The sequence below is a fragment of the Capsaspora owczarzaki genome (genome assembly GCF_000151315.2).
Source record: "Capsaspora owczarzaki ATCC 30864 unplaced genomic scaffold supercont2.1, whole genome shotgun sequence".
In the NCBI taxonomy this organism is placed as follows: Eukaryota; class Filasterea; order Ministeriida; family Capsasporidae; genus Capsaspora; species Capsaspora owczarzaki.
The window spans coordinates 3470653-3491915 of NW_011887292.1; the positions used below are offsets into that span (position 1 = coordinate 3470653).

Consider the following 21263-nt stretch of genomic DNA (forward strand, 5'->3'; position numbering starts at 1 on the left):
TCCCATTTGATTTTGTTTGCCAATATACTTGTTCCAATCTTTACACACGCGCTTGAGCGTATAAAGTTGTCATTGTGTGAAGTGTGTCAAGTTTGTCAGTCTCTCTTTTTTTTTTTTTTTTTTTTTTTTTTTTTTTTTTTTTTTTTTTTTCTTTTTTTTTTCTTTTTTTTTTCTTTTCGTTTTGACACAATGCCGGAGCTTCCCGAACTTGAGCGCGCCAGGAACTTTCTGCTGCTCACCTGCCGCGGGAAGAAAGTCGTGCAAGTATCAGTGGTACGTGTTGAATGAGTCGAGCTGAAGCGCTTGCTCTGGCGCTTTTTTTTTTTTTTTTTTTTTTTTGCGCCATTTGCTTTTTCGATGTCGCTCGTCGCAACACGCTCCCTCTGCACGCGATTCGCGGCTGGAGCTGCGGTGGCCGAGTGGGATTTTGCCATGAGGTGACACACGCCTGGGCTTGCCACCGAAGCGGCCACAGCCCCACACGCTCGAGCCAGACTGCTCCAACCCCGCGACAACGCGTGGACGATGAGAGAGCGCGACCTTTTTTTTTTTTTTTTTTTTTTTCACTTTTTTCACTTTTATTTTTTTCACTTTTCTTTTATTTTTGCCCTTTTTTTTCTTCGGCTGCTTCACGCTTGCGCTTGCTCGGAGCCCCTTTTGTCCTCCTTTGCTCTTCCATGCTGTATGATTGATCTCCGTGTCCTGCCGTTGCTGATGGCAATACGATCGGTGGCATAAGCACGGCCTTGAGAACAGAAATTGACAAGCAAAAAAACGAACACACAAAAAAAAAACAAAAACAAAAAAAAAAAACGAACAAAAAAAAAGCGAAAAAAAGCCTGCGCTTTTTGCTTGCCGTTCTCGTTGCTTCGCGAGCAGTTGAGGCGATGAGTGGTAGAGAGCTGGGAAAACGCTCACACTCAATTCCAGCCACGGCCGCTGGCGAGGATCACACTCATAAGATGCGCCGATAAAGATCAACAAAAAAATCATTAAAAAATTTAAAATTCATTTTTTGAATTTTGTCTTTTTTTTTTTTTCTTTGTTGATCATTTCGTTCTGCTGTCATCAGTGATCTGGCCTGTTGTTCGAGGTGATGCTTGGAGGACTGTCTTGAGCAGAGGGACCTTTGCACCTGCCATGCATGCACACACCTTTATCGCTTCTTATTCGCGTCGCCATCCCAAACGCCTTTTGTTGTATTTTTGTCGTTTTTTATTTTATTTATTTCGTTGATTTTTTTTTTTTTTTTTTTTTTGGTTTTGGTTTTGGCGCGCTTTTTTGCTTCCACCCGCCATTTTTTCCCCTCATTCTCATCTGACTCACTTGTTTGTTGATGCGTCGCGTACATCAGGACGAGGACACGCTTGTGTTTGATGGCGTTGCACCGCAGCAGTTTGCTCAGCAGTTTGTTGGTCGAACGGTGCGCGATGTGAAGCGCCACGGCAAGCACATTTGGATTGAGTTTGACGGCGGTAGCGACGCCGCCTTCCACTTTGGCCTGACGGGTAACTTTTTCTTCAAGTCGCAAACGTCGGGAAAGGTGTTCAAGGCCCACTCGGGTCGTTTGCCGGACGACGACGAGGCGAGCGAGGAGCGCACCCAAGAGGAGAACGAGCGCATCCAAGAGAAGCAGACGGAGCAATCGTTGCGCAGCCGCGGTGCCCTGACCCCGTCCCCATACCGTCGTGCTCGCGTTGACTTTGACTACCAGCCCGTCGACGCGGACATTGACGCTTCCTTGAGCCAGAGCGAGGAGGTCCACGATGGCCACTGGCCCCCCAAGGACTCCAAGTGCGAATTTTCGTTTGACGACCAGAGCCGACTTTCCTTCACCAACACTTGCCGGCTCGGCCGAATCCGTGCTCTGGCCGATTCCTGGGCAGAGCCACCAATCTGCTTCCTCGGATTCGACCCGCTCACGCCCGTCGAGCAAGGCGCGTTTAACGCCGCGCTCGTCCGCCGAAACGTCCCGATCAAGGCGCTGCTGCTTGACCAGTCCTTCCTGGCTGGCGTGGGCAACTGGGTGGCTGATGAAGTACTGTACCAGGCTGGCATCCATCCCGAGCAATACACCAATACACTTTCTGGCGAGCAACTCGCGGCACTGCTCGACAAGATTCAGAGCGTGGTCCGCATTGCTGTCCAGCTGAATGCCGACCCGTCCAAGTATCCTTCCGACTGGCTTTACCACCACCGGTTTTCCAAGGACGACCAGGTGATTGGCGGGGAGAAGCTTAGTTTTGTCGCCGTCGGCGGTCGCACATCAGCGCTGCTGCCCTCGCGCCAGAAAATCCCGCGCGGTGTCAATGTTGGCGCGTCCAACGGCTCCCCGTCTCTGTCGTCCCTGGGCGCTGCGGACCATGGCGCCGATGCCTACGGCGCTGACAACACGGTTGCCGCCTTCCTGGCAGCAACGCAACAGAGCTCTGCTCCCAGCTCTTCTGCTGCATCGTCGCAGGCAATGCTCCAGCAGCAATTGCAGGCCATGCGCCATCAGCATCAGCTGCCACAGCAAAGCCAGGCACATCAGGCCCAGCATCACCTGCAACAGCAGCAACAGCTCCAGTCACAGCATCATCATCACCAGCAGCAGCAGCAGCAGCAGCAGCACCAGCTGCAGCAACAAGCACTCAATCCGACCACGTTCGGCCATTCAGGAGCCACGACGGCTTCGCTGGTGGGCGGTCTGGCGCAGCACCTGGGCGCAGGCGCCAACGGCAGTCACATGCTGGCCGCAGCGTCCGCCTCAGCCGGTGCCGCTGACGACCAACCGCGCCGCTCGCGTGGCCGACCGCGCAAAGACCCGACCGGCCCGCTGAAAGTGAAGGTGCCGTTTATTGGCCCAGACGGCTTGCCGCGCAAGCGCGGACGCCCGAAGAAAGACCCCAACGCGCCCGTGGTGCCGCGCAAGCCGCTGTCTGCTACCCAGGTGAAGCGCAACAAACTAAAAGGTGGCGTCGTGCCCACGGTGCAGCACATGGCTGGCTTCCACGGCGGTGCGATTGCTATGCCTGGAGTGAATGGCGGTGTCAAGAAGCGCGGGCGCCCGCGGTTGGATGCTGCGGGAAGCGCTGCACGCCCTGCCGTCAGAACTGCTGCCCTACAGCTCACACAGTACGGATATCCCGCTATGCCAGGGCTCATGCTCAACCAATTGCCCGGAATGCCCGGATTCAATCCCGCCCAGGGCGGCGTGGATGCGTTGGCCGCTGCCGCGGCGGCCGCATCTGCTGGTGGAAAGAAAGGCAAGCCGCCAAAGGAGCCCAAGCCGCTCTCCAAGGCCAAGTTGAAGAAACAGGCCAAAGCACTCGAGCAAGCGCAACTGCTCCTCCAGCAGCAACAGCAGCAACAGCAGCAGCAGCAACAGCAGCAGCAAGCTCACCTTCATGCACAGCACCTGCAACATGCTCAGCATTTGCCACCTGGCTCGCAACAGCAGCTGCTGCAACAGCAACAGCAACAACTCCAGCAACACAATCTGCTTTTCCAACAGCAACACCTGCAGCAACAGATGCAGCTGCAACAACAGCAGCACATGCTCGGGCTCCAGCAGCAGCATCCGCAGCTGCAGCAGCTCCAGCAACAGCAACTGCAACAACAACAGCAACAACAACAGCAGCAGCAACAACAACACGGCCACAATGCCCACCAACAGCAGATGCTCCAGAACGCCAACTATGGCCATGGCATCGGTGGCGACCAGTCGCTCAACATGATGTTTGCGGCGCTGATGGACCACCCCAACGCTTTCATGCAGGGTAACTCGTCTTCTTCTGCCGTTCCCACAGCGGCTGCCGCCGCCGCCACTGGCAAGGCAAGCAAGCGCAAGGGCGATTCGCCCGCCGCGCCTCCGAAAAAGGGCGCTCGGGCTGATTTGCCTGCTGTCGGAACAGGCTTCCCTCCCAACCCCTCGACTGCTGGCAATATCAACGCGGCCGCTGCCGCTGGAAAGAAGCCGAGCAAGAAGAAGCACCAGGAGGCTGTTGCACAGCCAGTTCCGCAGAGTCACATGCACCAACTGCAACAACAGCACCAGCATCAACTCCAGCAACAGCAACAGCAGCAACAACAACAGCAGTTGTTGCAGCAGCAGCAACAGCACCATCTTCTTCAGCAACAGCAGCAACAGCATCTATTGCAGCAACAGCAACAGCAGCAGCTTCACCTTCAACAGATGCATCTCCAGCAGCAACAACAACAGCAGCAACACTTGCACCGTCGCTGAGATCGCCATCGCCTGGGCAACGTTGCACCTGGGCTGCTGGCTGGTTCCATTCGAGCTCGCGTTCTTGTCTGGTCGCTGTCTGTGGGCGGTGTTCATTCTGTTTGAACCTGGTTTGCCTTGCCGACTGGATCTTGTATGGCGTTTCCTAATCCTTTTATCACCTTCCTTTTTTTCCCCCGCCTTTGCTTCCACTTTTGCGCTCACTTTTACTGCCACTTTCTCGCTTCTTTTACCCTCATATCCCTCGTCCTTTTTTTTCTTTTTCTTTTCCTTTTTTTTTTTTTTTCATTTTTCACATGGTTTTTCTTTTTCTTTTCCTTTTTTTTTTTCATTTTTCACATGGTCTCTTTTTCCCTTGTGTCCCCATTCCACCTTTTTCGGTGATTCCTTGTGTGCTTGTATGTGTCAAATGTGCGTGCGTGCGTTTTCCTTGTCTTTGTGCCAGTGCAACAATTTCATTGTACACGGCCAACGAGTCATGCTGCAGTCTGACGTAAGACCGGCATGTGGCACGAAACGATCATGCTGCAGTCTGACGTAAGACCGGCATGTGTAAAAAGTTCGAACGAAAATGCGTAGACACAACCAAAAACGAGAAAAAATCAAACGGCGCCAGTTGATGCGAAGACCGAAAAACTCGCAACATACAGCATACATACTGGCCGTTTACGGGGACTCCTCGTCCAAGGTCACGTACGAGTCGGGCTGGGCCTCAGAGGCAGGGGTTGCAAACACGGGAGTTTTGTAGGCCACCTCCTCACTGGAGATTGCGGAAGCGGCAGTGTGAGGTTCATACCCGGCCTCAATCGCCTTCTGCACCGCAGAGCTTTCGTACTGAGGGGGCAAAGCGCTTGTGTCCGCAATCCGAGCGGCAGGCGACGCATATGCTGAATCGTCATCGGTAGGCATGCCAGAGTTTCCATACAAGGCTTGGGAATTTCCGTAGGCAGGTGCACCAAGACTGTCGTACAACTCTTCTGAACCTCCGCCGCCAAGCGTCGCGTACGTGTCTTCTTTCCTCTGGAGAGTGTCGTAGTCGGCGCTGAACGCCTCGTTCACAACGGTCGTAGTGAAATTAGATGAGGTCGTGCTCGGTTGGCGCAGAATTCCGGGAACCAGGAACACACTCGAGTTTGTCTCATAAACAGGTTTCTGCTTCTTGGCGCGACGACGACGTGCAAGCACGAGCAAGAGCAGCAAAAGGAGAAGGAGCAGGAAGAATCCTGCACCGGCACCAGCCCCGATCGCTGTGACGGTAGCGGAGCCGGACGACGGAGGTTCGATGAACTCACAATGCGCGAGCAAAGTGGCGTTCCAGGTTCGGCTTGCAGTACAAGCAAAGCCGTCGGTGTAGTTCCCGGTCAGTCGATAGCCTTTGGCGCAAGACACGGTGCATTCGGAGCCAAAGTCGGTCGAGTTGTTCGTGCAGTTCACGGTGCCGTGCGGAAGCGTCAGAACGTCGCAAGCAACAATGGTGCACGAGGCGTCCATCGGGCGGTCCCACTCTCGTGTCGCCAGGCACTCGACAACATCGGCGTAGTCTCCTCCAAGCGAGTAGCCGGGGTTGCAGCTCGGGATGCACTCGGATCCGTAGTTTGTGTTGTCGTTGGTGCACAGAACAGCACCGTTTTCAAGCGTCAGAGGATCGCACGATACAATCGTGCATTCTGCTTGCAGCGTTGCGCTCCACTCGCGCGACGCCTGACACGTCACAGGATTTGTGTTGGCTCCGCCAAGGGTGTAGCCTGCATTGCAGCTCGGTGTGCATTCCGAGAGGTAGTTTGTGTTGCCATTGGTACAGTCGATGGCACCGTTTTCGAGAGTCAGAGGGTCGCACGACACAATCTGGCAGTGCGCAGAGAGGGTTGCGTTCCACAGCTGCGAGGCGTTGCAGCGCACTGCGCCAGTGTAGTCACCCTCCAGTGTGAAGCCAGCGTTGCAGTACGGGGTGCACTGCGAGTTGTAAGCAGTCGTTCCTCCAACGCAGTTCAGTCCACCATTACCAAGAGAAAGCGCGGGGCAGGCGATCGGGTCGCAGTAGAACGTCTCGGGACGTGACCAGGTGGTATCCGCTTTGCACACCGAATCGACAGTAGCAAGTGGCGCGTAACCACGGAGACGGAAGCCAGCGTTGCAAGAAATGGTGCAGATACCACCAAGCGAGTATCCATCACAGTTGACAGCTCCATTGGTTGGCGCTGCCATAGTGTGCGGACAATGTTCCGCATACAGAACGCATGTGGGTGTCCCGCGCGACCACACGCCGACAGAAGCAGTGCTGGACAGGCAAGTGACAGGAACAACACGCTGCGATGTGCCGTCCACGACATAGCCCGAATCGCAAGAGTAGGTGCACACTGTTCCGATGCTGCGAGTGGTCGGCTGGCAGCTCACGCTGCCGAGAGTGATTGAGGTTGGCGGGGCGGGGCAGTAGTTTGTGATAGTATTACAAGAGCTCGAGTAAGAGGACCAACCGAAAGAGCTAGTGTAGTCTGAGCAAGTGATGGTTGCGGTGGCAGACAGCTGATATCCATTGTTGCAGCTCATTGAGCAAGTTCCCTGATCTGAAGGGCATTGTCGAAACAAAAAAACAAACGAAAACAAAAACGATCATTTTGATAAGTGTTGCATGCGGACGCATCCTGACAGTAGAACAGCATCAGTACTCTTACAAGTCGTGCTACCGCAATTAAACTGCCCATTCGTCGGATTGCTTGGATTGCCACAGTTGATCGTGTTGCATTGGAAGTTGCGGCCAGTCCAATACTTGTTTGATTGGCACGTAACAGTGCCTGAAGCGGATGTTGAGCGAGTGCCGGTGGCACACGAATGACTGCAAACGCCACCAACTGTCTGTCGGTTGCAGTTCCACGAGCCAGACGTGAATGATGCAGGGAAACCACACGACTTGGCTGCCATCTTGCAGCAGGTGTACTTCCAGCGCCGATCTTCATTGCTGTTGCTGTTAACTGCAAGCCATTCAACGCTAAGGGGTCAGACCCAATCTTGTGATCCACCAATCGTACGATTCTTTACCTGAAGACATGCCAGCGATAAACTGAAAAGACTGGGGGCAGGTGTAGAAAAGACGTCCGTCATAGTTGTTCACTTCGGCAGTCGTCGAACACCCACCCGTGTACTCGAACTCGGGAATCATTTGAACGGTTTTCACTTGATAAAGACGATCTTCTTTGGTGTTCCAGTGGCGTGAGTTCATCCCGTAGATTGTTCGACCCTGACCAGCAGTCCAGCTGAAATCCTGTCGTTCCAACAGGCATCAGCTCCAGATCAATACAAGCTACATCCATCCTGAATGCGAATCCAAAGCTTATTACCTTATCCCAATCGTTCATCTGAAAGTAGTTTTGGTCGGGAACGTTCCCCTTCGTGATTTGTTCGCCAGAATGCGTGATGCAACTCCTGCGATACTTCCACCAACGGTCTTCTTTCTTGTTATCGTGCTCGGATTCAAACTAACAGCGGATTTACACAGTCAGCGCCAGCACATCATGCAATGCAACGCTCCCCGTACTTACGCCCTTGAACCAGCATTGCACTTCCGTGCCGACATCGGCCGATTCCCAGTTGCTGTTGTCCATCGTGAACAGATGATACCTATATTGCGACAAAGTAAGTCAATTGGAGCAAACGCACCAACAGACCCTCGCGAGTTGCAAACGTACCATCCATAGTCGGTATCGTAGAAGGTAGCTGCGCAACCAAAGGCAATCAACACAAAGGGTGAGTTCCAATTTCACAGCGCCGCGCTTGCTTCCAAATGCCCTTTGTCCTGCTCCTCACCCTCCGCTTCTATCCTCGAAACCACGACGCTCTAATTCATTCAACCCCCGTCGGCTGAATCAACAAACCCAAAAAGGAAAATGACAATTGCGAGGAGGGGTTGTGGGTTTCTTGCGAGTCCGCTGTTTTTTTTTTTTTTTTTTTTTTTGATTTTCCGTTTCGGAAGGAAGACGAGTATTGCGCACGTCGAAAGGATTCACACTACAGCAAGCAAAGCGTAACGACTCCATTCACAAACCCAGAGTCGAGCGTCTGGGACTTGAGCGAAGGCGGTGTATCCAAAAACCCCGTTCCAAAAACAAACAAACAAAAACCCGCAAACAGCAATTTCGGACGAGTGGCTGCCTCCCCCGCCCACGACTCCTTGTCTTCCCTTGCATGCATCTTCGCTATTTTTTCTCGTAATGAATATTCCAATGAATCGGCTTGCCTCTCATTCCATTTTCGAGAGAAAGAGAGCAGCGCATGAAGTATGAGTCATCAAAGTAAACAAAACTTCAAAGATATCCTCGAAGGTAGGGGGAAAAGCAATGAGCGAAGCTCTTTTTCGTTTCGCGCGGTTCGTCATTCGGGCTTTGTGCCCTCCATTTCACCCCAGCGCTCATTCGTGCGAATTCTCAGCGCGTGCAAGCAGCGGGCACATGGGGGCCCTTCGTTTGTCTGGTCGAAGAACTGCCGTGTGGTGTGAGCGTGGCTGTTTTTTGTTTTTTGTTTTTAAAAAATATACAGTAAAATCCAATCAAACGAACTCATCGCTGACAGTCCTCACGTTGCTTCACAACAACAACAAAGAGCGTCAACGAACGAGTACGCTCCGGTGCTCTCCAGAGACAAGCCAATGTCACCTGCGATCAAGATGCGGTTTATCTGCCGGGTTTGCCGACTGTTTCTTTTCCTTGGTATTTTTGTTTGTTTTGCCGGTTATCAAAAGGTTCTCATTGAATGTCAACGGGTAACGATGGGTTGAGTGTGGGTGGCAGGCAGTACCAGAAGCGCCGTGCGTGAGCGCCAAAAGCGCTAACGATGCTACAAGAGCAACGTTCAGACAACGGAACAAACGCATGGAACAAAGGAAAAGCAAGAAAAAGAACGAAGAAGAAGATCAAAACAAAAAAAGTAAACAAACAAACAAACAAAAAAAAAAAAAAAAATGAATGAAACAGCAAGTCATGCCGATTTCAGCAATAGATCTATGTGCAAATTGGTAAAGGATGTGGACTTCCCAACGTCTAGCAATGACGGTGATGCAACGTCCCCACGACGTTCCCAACGTCTAGCAATGACGGTGATGTGGGCCGCGCTCCATGTACCAACTTTATCGTTTGAGCTGCGGATCGGATCGTTTGGTCCTTCTGGTGGCTCTCCATTGAACTTGCCTTTGACGTTGCAATTCTCGATACTTCTCAATGTGGCCTTGCATTGAATCTGACAATTGAAATCGCAGAAAGAAAGCTCCATGTTCAGTCGATTATCTTTCTTTGCAGGCAGCCATGCAGCACCCTCTCGAGGCGAGCTTGCCGTACGACGAGTACGATTTCTGGATTGCCGAAACCCTCGCTGAAGATGACTATCGTTGCCACACATACAGGTAACCAAACGCGGCCCATTGCAAGCACAATCCATGCCATAAACGGCGACAGAGCGTGATCAAAACGAAGCGAAACGGAGCGAAACAAAATTCAAACGTTTCAAAAACTGTTGCCAACTCACGTTTGATCACCCTCTTTGTTCAACCACGCAGCCCCGACGAGAGTGCCCAAGTGGACGACGTCTGGGTGAAGCTCATGAAGCAGCTGCAGGACAACGCCGAGACGAGTGCTGTTGACAAGGTGAGCAGGAAAGAAATCCAAGCGCAACGCAAAAACAAGATGAAACAGTTTCAAAACAACGCGCCATCCATCCAATCCCTTTGACTGTTGCTGAAACGAGCTTCCGGGAGAGTGCGGTGCGGGGTTGTATTTTGGGACGTTGTTCTTTTTTGCATTCGGTGGATGCGTTGAAGCGTGGTGGCAACAAACAGCGGTTCCAGGCTCTGTTGGTTGTGTATTTCGAAAAGCTGTTGAAAAACAGCCCCGACTTACCTCAAATCTATTCATCAAACCGTTCTAGATTCGTCAACTCTTGCAACGAGGCATTGCACGCCATCGACGTGGCGGTCTGTGGAGCTTGCTTCTGGGAACGCGGTTTATCCGCGCCAACAGCGAATACGATTACAAGGTACAAAATGTTGCACTGCCTGCCGCTTTCTTGAGGTGGCAAAAACACGAGATACTGCACCGTCTTGACTTGTCGCGTTGCTTACTTGCTCGATATGCTGACCAGGTCAATCGCGAAGCTGTGCAAGTCCAACGCGAAATTTTCGAGCAACGTGAGGACGAGCTACGCCAGCACTACCAACAACAGGCTAAGAATGCTGCCCTGTGTCAGTCACAGCTGGAAGCGGCACTTGCCAAGGCGTTGAGCACCGACGAAACAACTGCATCGCCTGACTCGAGCAGCGAGAAAAAGAATGCTGCCCCACTGGTGTGCAAAGATGTGCCGTTGCATTCGCTGCCAAAGATGATGGCGCACAATCGTCCGCGCAAAACCCATGCAACTCATATCCTGGACATGGATATCGATGAGATTGCCGCTCTCGAATCGCCCGGAACGGCAGCAGCCACTGCGAAAAAACAGGAGCAGTTCGCCGCTGCTCTTCGCCAGATCAAGCTCGACTTGGGTACGCCTTGAGCATTGGCAGTTGCATCCTGTGGGCGCGCCTTTGTGCAAGCTCTACTTGCATGCTTACAACACAACCAAATGAATTCACAATGCTTGCGCTTTGTTTTGCCAGATCGAACCTTCCCGACTCACCGCATGTTCTCTGGTTCGGATCTGACTGGTCGATCCATGATGTTCAACGTGCTGGCACAGTATGCCAAGTACAATCCGACAGTTGGGTATTGCCAAGGTACAGTGTTTATCCGAGTGTTTTTCTTTTGATGTGTTAGGTTCTCACCACGACCAAAACCTTGACACTACAGGCATGTCATCGATTGCTGCAATGCTGCTGATGCACCTCGACGAGGAATCCACCTTCTGGGCCTTGGTGTCAATCTTTGAGCGTCCCAAGTACCTGAGCGGCTACTATGACACGTCGCTCCATCGTATTCAGCACCACGCTGACGTGTTTAACAAAATCTTGTCGATCAAGTTCCCGGCGTTGTCCACCCACCTTGTAAATGACCCCATGGAGAGAAGTTTTGTCGTCCGTTCTCAAACTTGCGGACGAAATGCGTTGCACACTCAACCAATTTGACTCTTGGCAGGAAAATCTTGGGATTCACCCGCTCATGTACACCGTGCCCTGGTTTATGTGCATGTTTACGTCCTTGCCCTGCTGGGACACAGTTCTCGCCATCTGGGACATGTTGATGCTGGAAGGCGTGGTGACCATCTTCCGAGTGGCCATCTGCTTGATGGACGTCTGCAAAGGTGAGGAGGCGTTGAGCGAATTACTGTGATTCTGGCAGCAAGTGGCTTGCATGGTTGCTCTGACTCATCTGGGCTGAATATTGTTGCATGGTTTCTTGCAATAGAGGAGCTGCTGGCGATGGACGGCGTTGAGCAAATTCTGCCTTACTTGCAGCATCCCCCAGTGAACAGGGTCATGCGAAATGTGTTTGTTCCCAAGCTTCTTGAGTGCGACATTTCCAAGGCCCACATCGACGCCGCAGAAGGGCTGCTCAAGGCAGAGAGCGCACCTGTTGCCGTCGAGGCCGTCGCCCAGGACTCGCTGCCAGAGTCCACCAAGCCCGTCAATGACGAGAATGAAAGCAGCAACGGTGCAATCAAGGGATCCTTGGTCAAGGCGACTGGTAAGTGCAGCATTCGCGATTCTCGAGTCACCCTGCCTTTTCGAAACACTCACTTTGGCTGAGCGACGATCGTCTGCTGCAGACTCTGGCGCTGTGCCGAAAGCTTCCCGATTCAAGCGGCTGCTGTCAAACATGGCGACCTCCAAGGCAAAGGCAGCCATATCGCGCTCTATCTCGAGCTCGGCGTTGAAGGATGCCTCCAATCGGGTACCAAGCAACCTTCGCGCGCGGCTGTCGCGGAACAACCCCCGTTCGCAACCGAAACTGTCGGTCGAGCCGAGCGCATCGAGCATGGAGGAAGCGACCTGCGGTTCCAATTCCGCTTTGCCGCAGGGCGAGGCCGCTAACTACCACCCGCTCCTCATTGAGAACGACGAGGAAGGTGCTGGCGATCGGAGCTTCCTCGATGCCAGCTTTGTGTCTCTGCGCTCAACTTCGTCCCCGACTCGTTCGGTCCCTCGGTTTAATGGCAACATGAGCATGATTGTTTCCAGCGGTGGCATGGACCTGGATGACGATGAAGTTTGCCAACCAGTCCAAGCATTGCCGGAAGTGCAGGATTTGAACATGAGCGTCGATTCTGCGCTCTTCTTTGCCTCTCGCAACAAAGCGCACGGCTATGGTGCTGCGGGAGCGACAGCTCGTTCACGCCAAGTGCGCATTACCTCTCCTGTGTCTGGTTCCTACGTTCGCAGTGGATGGGGAGATCGCACCTTGCCCATGGTCTCGCCAATGGCCACGCCGTCCAGCCGCAAGCTGGTGAAGGGCTCGCCGAGTCAAATGCTCTCCTTCCGAGAGTTCAACACGACCACCCCATTGCGCCAAACCCAGACCAAGCAGCTCAAGCCGTTCACTGGCGCAAAGAAACGCGAACTGGCAACTGCAGTCACTCCTGGTGCCCACAGCTCACTGCGAGCCGCTCCTTCCGCAAACACCGGACAGAGCCACATCAAGCCTTCTCGACCATTGGCAGCTGTTCCCATCCGACAAATCCACATCCCCAACTCAATGTTGTCATCATCGTCTAGCCCCGCTGCGTCGCCCTTCCTGGTCCGCGGCCAATTGCTGCGATCAGCCGCCCGCAACAACGCCGCGGGAAAGGGGGCATCGCCAGGCGCCTTCTCTCCTTCGTCTCGCAAGGTTCGAGTCAATGCCACCCAATCTCCACATTCTGAAGCCAAGCGGCGCTTTGCGTCTCCCGGAGCGTTTTCGTTGAATTCTCCTGGAGGCCGTTCGCTGGACTCTCTCGGTGCCATGACGCCCGAGGTGTCCATGTCGCCGGATGTGGAGCTGTGCGAGATGACTCCAGTGGTCATGTCGCGGTCTCGCGCTGCGGCATGCACTCAAAACATTTTCTTGGATATGGATTAATGCAGTAAAAGGTCTCCACACGGAGAGAGTTGACGTGAAAGCCAAAGTGAGCGAAGGGGGGGGGATGAAGAGAGGTGTATCTATTTGTTTGAATTCTTGTGAGTATGTGTGATGATTGTTGATTGTGTTCGCGACGTCGAAATATAGTATTGTTGTCATCTGTAAATTTTTCATTTTCATTTAAAGCCGATCGACCAATGGTGTGAGCAACGAAACAAAAAACGACTTTCAAACTAACGGTTGCTGCCGACTCTGAAACCATGTGAGCGCTTTCAACACATCAGCTTCCTCTGATGAGAGCACGTCAAACGACGAAACAGCGCGCAACAAAATGGCACCCAGACCACAGCGCTCAAGAAACTCGGACGCGCGGTAGAGCGCATAGTGATCGACTTCGGCTTGGCGAACCAGTCGCTTGAAGTGATTCATTTCTTGCGTGACACGCAGCTTGTACAAATCCAGAGCGTGTCGCAAAACGAGCGGATCGGGTGCGGAGAAGAGCGCCAGCCGCAGCTCTGTTGCAAACTCACGGCAGGATTCTGGCAAATCCGCGAATAGCGGGTCTGGTTGTCCATCCTCCATTTTCACAGCAACGGTGGGTGTTGGAATGTGCGGGGGCAGCATGTCTGGTTCGGTCTGTTCGGCAACGCGGAGCTTGAGAGCTTTGGCGCGCAGGTTGGAGGGATTGCTGGGAGTCACAGGCATGGGAACGGGTCCGTGCGGTCCCAACACCAATCCTTGACTGTTCGTGGTGCCAACGCGCACGATCAAATTCGGAGCAACAACGCACGAGAGGGAGGATGTGAGTTCCGCAGGAAGCTGAGGCGCATCGGCAGGCGTAGGTACGGAACTTGAGACTGGATTATGAGAGCTGTGATCCAAGAGGGCGTTGAGCTGTGCAAAGCCAACAGCGCCGGCAAATTTGGCCAAATCTGCAACTGCAGCGGCGAGGGAACTGCGAAGCTCTGCAGAGGATTCGACGGTGACTTCCACGTTGGTTCCGCACAAACACGCAAACAACACATGGTCGAGCACGTTGGCAGGCAAGGTCCGCACGGTTCGAGGGAAGTATTGGAGACACAAATCGACCCATTCGTCCAACCGGGCCAGAACATCCGGGACGGCGGAGGCGAGCCACGCCGACAGCACGGGCGACTGCGCTGTAGCCGCGATCATGTCGAGTGGACCAAAGGAAGAAAGTTGGTGCGCCAGTGACGTTGGCGCATCGCCATGAGAGGATGGCGGGGCAGAATCCGACTGCAGGCCAGACTGGTAGGACGACGGGAGCGCGGCCTGGAAGCTCTGCCCGCGCGGTCGCGGGGTGCCAGCACCCGCAGCTGTCCAATCGCGACCGAGCTGCCTCATGGCGGTGGCTGGGTCTGGCAGACGCGCAGGCAACAGCAGGGAAAGGCTGTGCGAGAAGCGATCGAGATCCGAGCGGAAGAGATCAAACGGTGAGACTGCATCCGAGGCGAGGGCGTCGGCCGCTTTGGGCGACAGGACATGAACGAGACAGAGCAGGTATTCGTCCGAACGGTAGCTGCCTGACTGGTTGAGCGGATCATCGTCGACATCGGGCGTTGCCACCGAGCGGGAGGACGCGTCGCCGCCGTCCGTCGGGAATTGCAAAGAGAGTGCCGAGAGCTCCCGCGATCCTCTTAGAAGCGTGTAGTAAGTCAGCACTGGCAGACTGAGCTTGCTTGCGTCCGGAGGCGCGACACTGAATGATGGTCGGCGAACGTCTCCGGTGTGCATTGCGTTGTGCTTGGCTGGTTGGCCATCGGGATGCAGCAGCTGGTAATCCATCGCGCCATTTGAAGGGGCTGGACTGGCGTGGTCGCCTGCTAGAATGTCGCTTCCATGACCATGACCTTGGCTATGACCTTGGCGATGACCATTTCCCGACGGCGACGGCGGCTGCTCGTGCTGGAGCGCCAAGGTGAGCATCGTCCGGGCAACGGCGGGATCGACCTGGGCCACATTGCCAGAGCCCGCATAGATGGATCCCTTGAGCAGGCGCTTGGCGATGAATGTCTTGAGCTCCTGCTCGGCCTCAATGGACAGATTGGCTGCGATCAGCGTCAGGGTAAAGTCAGAGTTGACGAGACTCTCGCGCGTCAGGAACTCGCCAACAGCAGACTGTTGTTGCTGAGGTTGTTGAGTTTGCTGAGGCTGTTGAGCCTGCTGGGTGTGGAGGAGGTGGTGCGGCTGCGCGAGCGACAGATCAGAGTCGGGCGCTGGCTGATCGTCATCGCTGTTCGCTGTTGCTGTTGCTGCTGCTGCTGCTGCTGTTGCTGTTGCTGTTGCTGCTCCGGGGCTGGGGACGACCTTGATCCGATTCGCATGGAACGAGTACAGCGCATAGGCGGAGTGCAACTCGCGGGGCGGCGCGTCAGAGTCGCTGTCCATCTTCCCGTTCTGCTGAAGCGCTTTGAGACGTAGACTGAACACCAATGATTTCTCAACGAGCAATGGTGATGATGATCTTCCGCCCTTTTCCCCCAAGGCGCATGTGATGGGGATGGCTAAGTAACGGTGTGTTTTGTGAGTTGGATCCGTCGTCGGTCTCAAGTGTGTTCGGCAAGCAGGATCATCATCGCAAAACTCAGCGCCAATTCCAATGTAAATCTCGTCTTCTCTTCCCCCCTTTTCCCCTCGTCTTCCCTCAGGAGCAGCTGAAGTGCTCTTTTTGTTGATGTGTTGTGTTCTCACGCTGTCGTTACTCATGTCCTTGTTTTCCCCGCCATTCACGAATGCTAGCCCTTCTTCCAAACAAGGACTCTCTGGTGGTACAGTGTTACTCCCCTTTCTCAGTTTTCCTTTTCCTTTTTTTTTTTTTTTTCATTTTTGTCATTCCTTTTCTCATTTTCCCATCCGCGGCGGCTTCTTTGGCTTTGTCTGGCTCTGTTCTCTGTCCTTCTTCTCACCCGCACACACACATACATACACATACACACACACATACACACTTGCACTGACACACACTTGCACACACGCTCTTCTTAATGGCGATGCGTGTGTTGCTGCCTCCGCTCGCGCTCTTCGCCGCCTGCTTAGCAATGACGACTCGTCCCACTCTGTGTAAGTTTCCCCGCAACAAAGAGGGGGTTTTGAGACGAGTGAAGGGGGACGCGGCATCATGCAAAAAGCCAACTCTTCGCCCCTGCTTCAGAGGGAGGGTTGGCCGAAGTCAAATCACGTTCAAACTCAAATTCCCAACAATAGTGGCCATCAGCAGTTCAACGAACACTTGAGAATCTCAAAGTCTCAGAATCAGAAGCAGCAAACAGCAAATAGCCAGCAAAGACCTACTCGTGACGAGGAAATGAGCGAGTTTGTGGAGAAGGTGGAGAGTTGCAATGGATGGATGAACTCATTCACTCGGTTTGGTGCTTTTTTGTGGCTTTGCAGCGGCGTATGTCGAGACACTATTGCCGTCTCAGTAAGTAGAATTCCCCTTGAAACTATTTTCGGTGGACTGAGAGGGCAGAGAATATCGAACGAATCCCGGTAACTCGGCCTCGCTCGTTGTTGTTGGCAGGTTTAGTCCCTACACGCCGCCTGGAGTGAGTGGGCAGTGGAGTTTCTTCCAGGGTCTGGACTCCAATTGCTACATTAAAGCTGCTTGCGCGATTAACCTATCAAGTGACAACTACAATACAAACTGCCATCTTTGTGTTTTCGTAGATTTCCAGCTGGTACGACATTGGTGCACAGGATAGAAATTGGAGAATCCAAGCTGCATGTATTACCTCCACTGCCGGTGAATCTTACACGAGCGGCTCCTTCGTCATCCCGGGGGTGACGGGGCCGACTGGGTTTCCAAACAATGGATCATGGAACATTCTCGGCGCAGTAAGTACCAAAAAATATGGCCGGGAGCGTGCCCCGCCGCCGCCATCGGCCTCTCCTCTCTCACCTTTTGAAATGATGAGCAGGGCTTTACCAAGTATTTGAGCTACGGATACATGTTGGACGGCCTGGGGTCCACTTTCGTTGCTACTCTCCAAGATCGATACTACGAGGGCCGTGGTAGAGCCACACCAGCCGAATTTGAAACGGGCACTTGCGCGTGGCAACCGACGGCGAACGCGGCACTAGGCCCACTCGGCGCCACTTGCAGCGGTACCTTTTCTTACTTTGCCGGCGTGAGCTCGAGTAAGAATCCTTGCTAAGTGGGACTAGGGACGGCTGCGTTTGTGATCGCTGATTTCTGGCTGTGTGTGCGTTTGTAGCTTACGACAACACCAACAAGGACCGCATCTGGAAGTACTATTGCTGTGCAATGGCACCAAAGGCCTGTCCGGCAATTCCAGCGCTGACCAATGGAACGTGGGTTTGTCCATACACCACTGTGGGAGCCGTCTGCAACCAAACGTGCTCGCTGGGATCACGTCCAAGCACGTCTGGAGCGACCGTCACTTGTCAGAGCAACAAAGCGTGGACGACCTCGACGGCGACCTGCAATCTCGGAAGCTGCGGTAGTTTGCCCACAGTTGCGCATGGGAGCTTTTCCTGCAGCTCTGGCAGTCTGTGTACGTGATGACCGTGAAGTTTGCTTATTTATGGTGTGAGGGTTTGCTCACGACGTGCATTTCTTTGATCGTTATTGTGGTCAGATGGCGCATCGTGCTCGCTCGGCTGCGACGATGGCTACCAACCCTCAGCTCCCACGTCCATCAGCTGCGGGGACACTGGCACGGCATTTGCATGGTCGACGCCCAGCAATGGCTGCGGGCTTGTCTCGGCGTATTGCGATGCGGCCTTCACGATTGCTCCAGAGCATGGCTCGGTCGATTGCGGGACATCCCCGCAGCAGCTCGGCACGGTCTGCAGCTACAGTTGCAATGCTGGCTACATTCTTGCCACAGAAGGTGGCACGGCGACCACCCGGACATGCGCTACCCTCAATAGTGCCCAAGGCCAGTGGACTGGCGGATCGTACCCAGTTTGCGTGCTCGACCCAGCGTACTGCTCGGGAGTGTCCGCTCCGACGCACGGCGAGGTGAACTGCGACAACCGCGCCCTGGGTGGATCGTGCGTCTACGAATGCACGTCTGGATATCAGATTCGCGGCCAGGCCGCGCACACTACCTTCACGACCACATGCACTGTGAGCGACTGGTCGGCGGCCGCTCCAGTGTGCGATCCTGTCGAGTGCTCGACGCTGTCGTTGCTGTTTGGTGGCGTGACGTGCTCGGCTGGAATGCACTACCCTTCGACCTGCACGGCCTTTTGCCACGAAGGTTTCGATCTGAGCGGAGCTGTTACAGTGGTGACGTGCAATGCCAGTGCTCAATGGGATGCAGACCTTTCTGCTCTCTGCACAGTGCACTATACACCTGCTTCAAACAATGCTCGCACAATTGCGCTGACGGCCGGCCTTGCTGCGGGCGTTGTGTGCCTGCTGTTGCTTGCGCTGATTCTGATCATTTATTGGGATCGTCGTCGTCGTCACAACCGTCGCCGACAATCCGTGCAAAAGGCTGACTCGACCCTAACGCGGAAGCAGATGGTAGAAATGTCGCCAGCGCAATCTCCGGGCAAAGGGCCAGATCAAGTCGAATCCAAGTCGAATACGTACGCGGTCGCAGGGCAACGCAAGCCCGTCGATGGTGATCTGAAGCAAAGCGCCGAGCATACGTATGCCACAAGCCCTGAACGCGTGTACAGCTCTATTGTCACGGAAACCACATCACTCCGACAAGGTCTTGTGCTTGGCGCCAAACTGGGCTCGGGCGTATCTGGGGTTGTTTTCCGTGGCCAGCTACCATCCAATCTCGTGCCTAAAGATGCCAAGTACTTGTTAACGGACGAAAGGCAGCCGCACCTGGCAGTTGCAGTCAAAACCATTCCAGCTGGCGCAGATCCTAAATCTCGACGCGAGTTTATCGAAGAGGCCCGCATGATGGCGCGATTCGACAATCCCAATGTTGTGCGCGCCATCTGCTCCTTGCTCGAAGCAGAGCCTCTCCTGTGCGTGCTGGAACTGATGCCGTTCGGCGATTTGCGAGGCGTGTTGCAAAAGTCGATCAAAGTCCAAGTGTCGTGGACGCGTGCAGAGTCGGCACATGCCCTGGCTCAGGTCGCTCGCGGACTCGACTACCTCGAGCAAATTCGCTTTGTTCACCGTGACATTGCGGCGCGGAACTGCTTGGTCGGCGCGAATCTCGCCGTCAAAATTTCCGACTTTGGGCTGTCGCGCGCCATAGCCGAGGAGACTGACTACTACCGCATGGAGACCAAAGGCCGTCTTCCAGTGAAGGTAATTTTGTTCTCGAGGGTTTGCTGAGCTCGCAGGAGGGTACTGTAGAAGAGCACGAGAAGAAACTAACCAGGCTGTTTTGCTCGTCGACAGTGGATGGCTCCTGAGTGTCTGATGTATCGCAAGTTTACACATCAAAGCGATGTTTGGGCATTTGGAGTTCTTGCTTGTAAGTGAAAATCGGGGGACTTGGACCTTGGGGTTTTGCTTGGCCTTTGGCTGATGATTGGGATTGTTTTTTTTTTGGTTTTGTTTCTCTTCAGGGGAGGTTTACGCTTACGGCGCATCGCCTTATGGAAACCAAAAGGGTCCGGAGATTCTCGCGCAGGTGGAAGGTGGCTTCCGACTGCCAAAACCTTCGGGATGCGACGATGTGGACTTTGAACAAGTTTTCAAGTGCTGGAATCGTGAGCCATTGTCCCGCCCGTCCTTTGCCACATTGAGTGCGTACTTTGCGCAAGTAGCTTTGAGCGCGCCTGTGCGTGATATTGGTTTACTTGTTTCTTCATGAAGTGGTGGCCCAAAAGCCATTTTGGAACCGACAACTCGAATAGTTCAAGTTGCCTGATTGCTGTTTTTCCATGTGCCTTGCTCTTTTTGTGTCCGCTTGTAGTTTCACTGAATTGTTGATTTTGTGATGATTGCTTTGGACATTGCCGGTTGTCTACTCTATTGGATTTCCTTGTGTGTGTTTTTTGAGTGTGAGGCTACTCCTTTTTTTTTTTTCTTTGGTTTTCTATTCTTTTCTTTTCTTTTTTGCCCCCACTTTTCTCTTCTCGTCCTTGGTTCTCTTGTTCTTCTCATTCACACCCATCCACATACAACACCTGCGCACACATCCACACACATGGCGCTGCGCGTGGTCCTGCTGCCGCTGGTGCTCGTTGCCGCATGCATTGCATTGACGACGCGGCCCGTTCTGTGTAAGTTGCGCAAGCCCACACGGCTGTGCGATCGGCTGATTTCTTCAACTCGCCCGACCGCTCGCCCGCTCTCTTCTTCTTGTTCCTGTCATCGGGTTGCTCTCTTCCTCCCGCTCTCTCACACATACTCTCTCTTCCGTCGTGCTCTCTCACACGCACATCCGTCTCTCATGGCTGCAGGCCGGTCAATACACAGAATACAAAAACAACCACAAAAATTGTTGTATTTCTTTTTTATTTTTTCATTCGCTTATCGATTTTCTCACGACTTTCTCGTCAGCGCACTGCATGTCGACCAAGCACACGACTACTAATAGTGTGTTGTGTGCGTGTGTTGTGTGCGTGTGTCTCAGCGTGAGGATTATCGTGAGAAAACATGGGAGCACAACGGAGAATAGGCTTGTTCATTCGAGCGTGTTGTTTGTGCCGCAAACCCAAAAAACACAAAATGCAAACTGCCGCTCCTTCTTTGCGTCACTTTTGAGCGTTTGAGGCGGAACGACGCGGGCATTCCACCGAGTGCGCTGCAATGCAAGTTTGAATCACTGTTATTGTGATGCGCGCTATGCACAGCACAGAGCACTTGGAGATCACAAACAGCCGGAGTATGATGGGAAATGCGAAAACCCGACGGCCGTTTTTTGTTTGATTTGGTTGTTATCAATTCAATGGAAATTGAAATAGCTTCTTTTGTGATTCTTTGGGTTTGTTGATGAAAACGGGCATTGAAAATTGACGGATAATGATTGCAAATTATCAGATAATGAATAATGCCTGTGGCTGTAGGAACGGTGAGAGAAGAGTTGGGGGTGAGAGGG

At 53.5% G+C, this 21263-nt stretch overlaps 7 protein-coding genes across 7 annotated transcripts; 4 read left to right on the forward strand and 3 right to left on the reverse strand.

The window, feature by feature from the left end:
* Positions 1–141: 141 nt before the first annotated feature.
* On the forward strand, positions 142–4597 carry CAOG_01086 (AtMMH-1). The gene is made up of 2 exons (XM_004365900.2): positions 142–273; positions 1355–4597. The coding sequence occupies exons 1-2, from the start codon at positions 190–192 to the stop codon at positions 4226–4228; spliced, it is 2958 nt and encodes a 985-aa protein (XP_004365957.1). The 5' UTR covers positions 142–189; the 3' UTR covers positions 4229–4597.
* Positions 4598–4894: 297 nt separating this feature from the next.
* On the reverse strand, positions 4895–7928 carry CAOG_01087 (hypothetical protein; the record flags this gene model as incomplete). Its single annotated transcript, XM_004365901.2, has 6 exons — positions 7912–7928; positions 7765–7843; positions 7564–7701; positions 7265–7487; positions 6901–7197; positions 4895–6792 (listed from the first exon to the last, which is right to left on the reverse strand). The coding sequence occupies exons 2-6, from the start codon at positions 7825–7827 to the stop codon at positions 4895–4897; spliced, it is 2619 nt and encodes an 872-aa protein (XP_004365958.2). The 5' UTR covers positions 7828–7843; positions 7912–7928.
* A 631-nt stretch (positions 7929–8559) lies between these two features.
* CAOG_08468 (hypothetical protein) lies at positions 8560–8985 on the forward strand (the record flags this gene model as incomplete). The annotated part of the gene is made up of 1 exon (XM_011271738.1): positions 8560–8985. One exon carries the CDS (start codon positions 8560–8562, stop codon positions 8983–8985), a length of 426 nt encoding a protein of 141 aa, XP_011270040.1.
* A 127-nt stretch (positions 8986–9112) lies between these two features.
* CAOG_01088 (gh regulated tbc protein-1) lies at positions 9113–13420 on the forward strand. Its single transcript, XM_004365902.2, has 9 exons — positions 9113–9617; positions 9771–9858; positions 10139–10246; positions 10352–10748; positions 10863–10979; positions 11053–11246; positions 11338–11503; positions 11608–11886; positions 11969–13420. Exons 1-9 carry the CDS (start codon positions 9520–9522, stop codon positions 13255–13257), a joined length of 2736 nt encoding a protein of 911 aa, XP_004365959.2. The 5' UTR covers positions 9113–9519; the 3' UTR covers positions 13258–13420.
* On the reverse strand, positions 13387–15720 carry CAOG_01089 (hypothetical protein). The gene has a single exon (XM_004365903.2). It carries the CDS (start codon positions 15664–15666, stop codon positions 13486–13488), a length of 2181 nt encoding a protein of 726 aa, XP_004365960.1. The 5' UTR covers positions 15667–15720; the 3' UTR covers positions 13387–13485.
* Positions 15721–16316: 596 nt separating this feature from the next.
* CAOG_01090 (tyrosine-protein kinase Src42A) lies at positions 16317–20033 on the forward strand (the record flags this gene model as incomplete). The annotated part of the gene is made up of 9 exons (XM_004365904.1): positions 16317–16338; positions 16669–16699; positions 16799–16880; positions 16945–17112; positions 17196–17415; positions 17493–17792; positions 17877–19522; positions 19616–19691; positions 19786–20033. The coding sequence occupies 9 exons, from the start codon at positions 16317–16319 to the stop codon at positions 20031–20033; spliced, it is 2793 nt and encodes a 930-aa protein (XP_004365961.1).
* Positions 20034–20806: 773 nt separating this feature from the next.
* Positions 20807–21262, reverse strand: CAOG_08469 (hypothetical protein; the record flags this gene model as incomplete). The annotated part of the gene is made up of 1 exon (XM_011271739.1): positions 20807–21262. A coding segment is annotated over one exon (456 nt), but the record flags the coding sequence as incomplete, so codon positions are not given.
* Between the last annotated feature and the right edge of the window lies 1 nt (position 21263).

What these genes read in the sequence shown, in the direction of transcription:
- CAOG_01086 (XM_004365900.2), top strand. Translation starts at nt 190, where the DNA reads ATGCCGGAGCTTCCCGAACTTGAGCGCGCCAGGAACTTTCTGCTGCTC. An exon ending in AAGTCGTGCAAGTATCAGTG is followed by an intron (nt 274 to 1,354) that starts GTACGTGTTGAA and finishes CGCGTACATCAG; the next exon opens with GACGAGGACACGCTTGTGTT.
- CAOG_01088 (XM_004365902.2), top strand. Translation starts at nt 9,520, where the DNA reads ATGCAGCACCCTCTCGAGGCGAGCTTGCCGTACGACGAGTACGATTTC. An exon ending in ACAGCGAATACGATTACAAG is followed by an intron (nt 10,247 to 10,351) that starts GTACAAAATGTT and finishes TATGCTGACCAG; the next exon opens with GTCAATCGCGAAGCTGTGCA. An exon ending in CGGCGTTGTCCACCCACCTT is followed by an intron (nt 11,247 to 11,337) that starts GTAAATGACCCC and finishes GACTCTTGGCAG; the next exon opens with GAAAATCTTGGGATTCACCC.
- CAOG_01089 (XM_004365903.2), bottom strand. Translation starts at nt 15,666, where the DNA reads ATGGACAGCGACTCTGACGCGCCGCCCCGCGAGTTGCACTCCGCCTAT.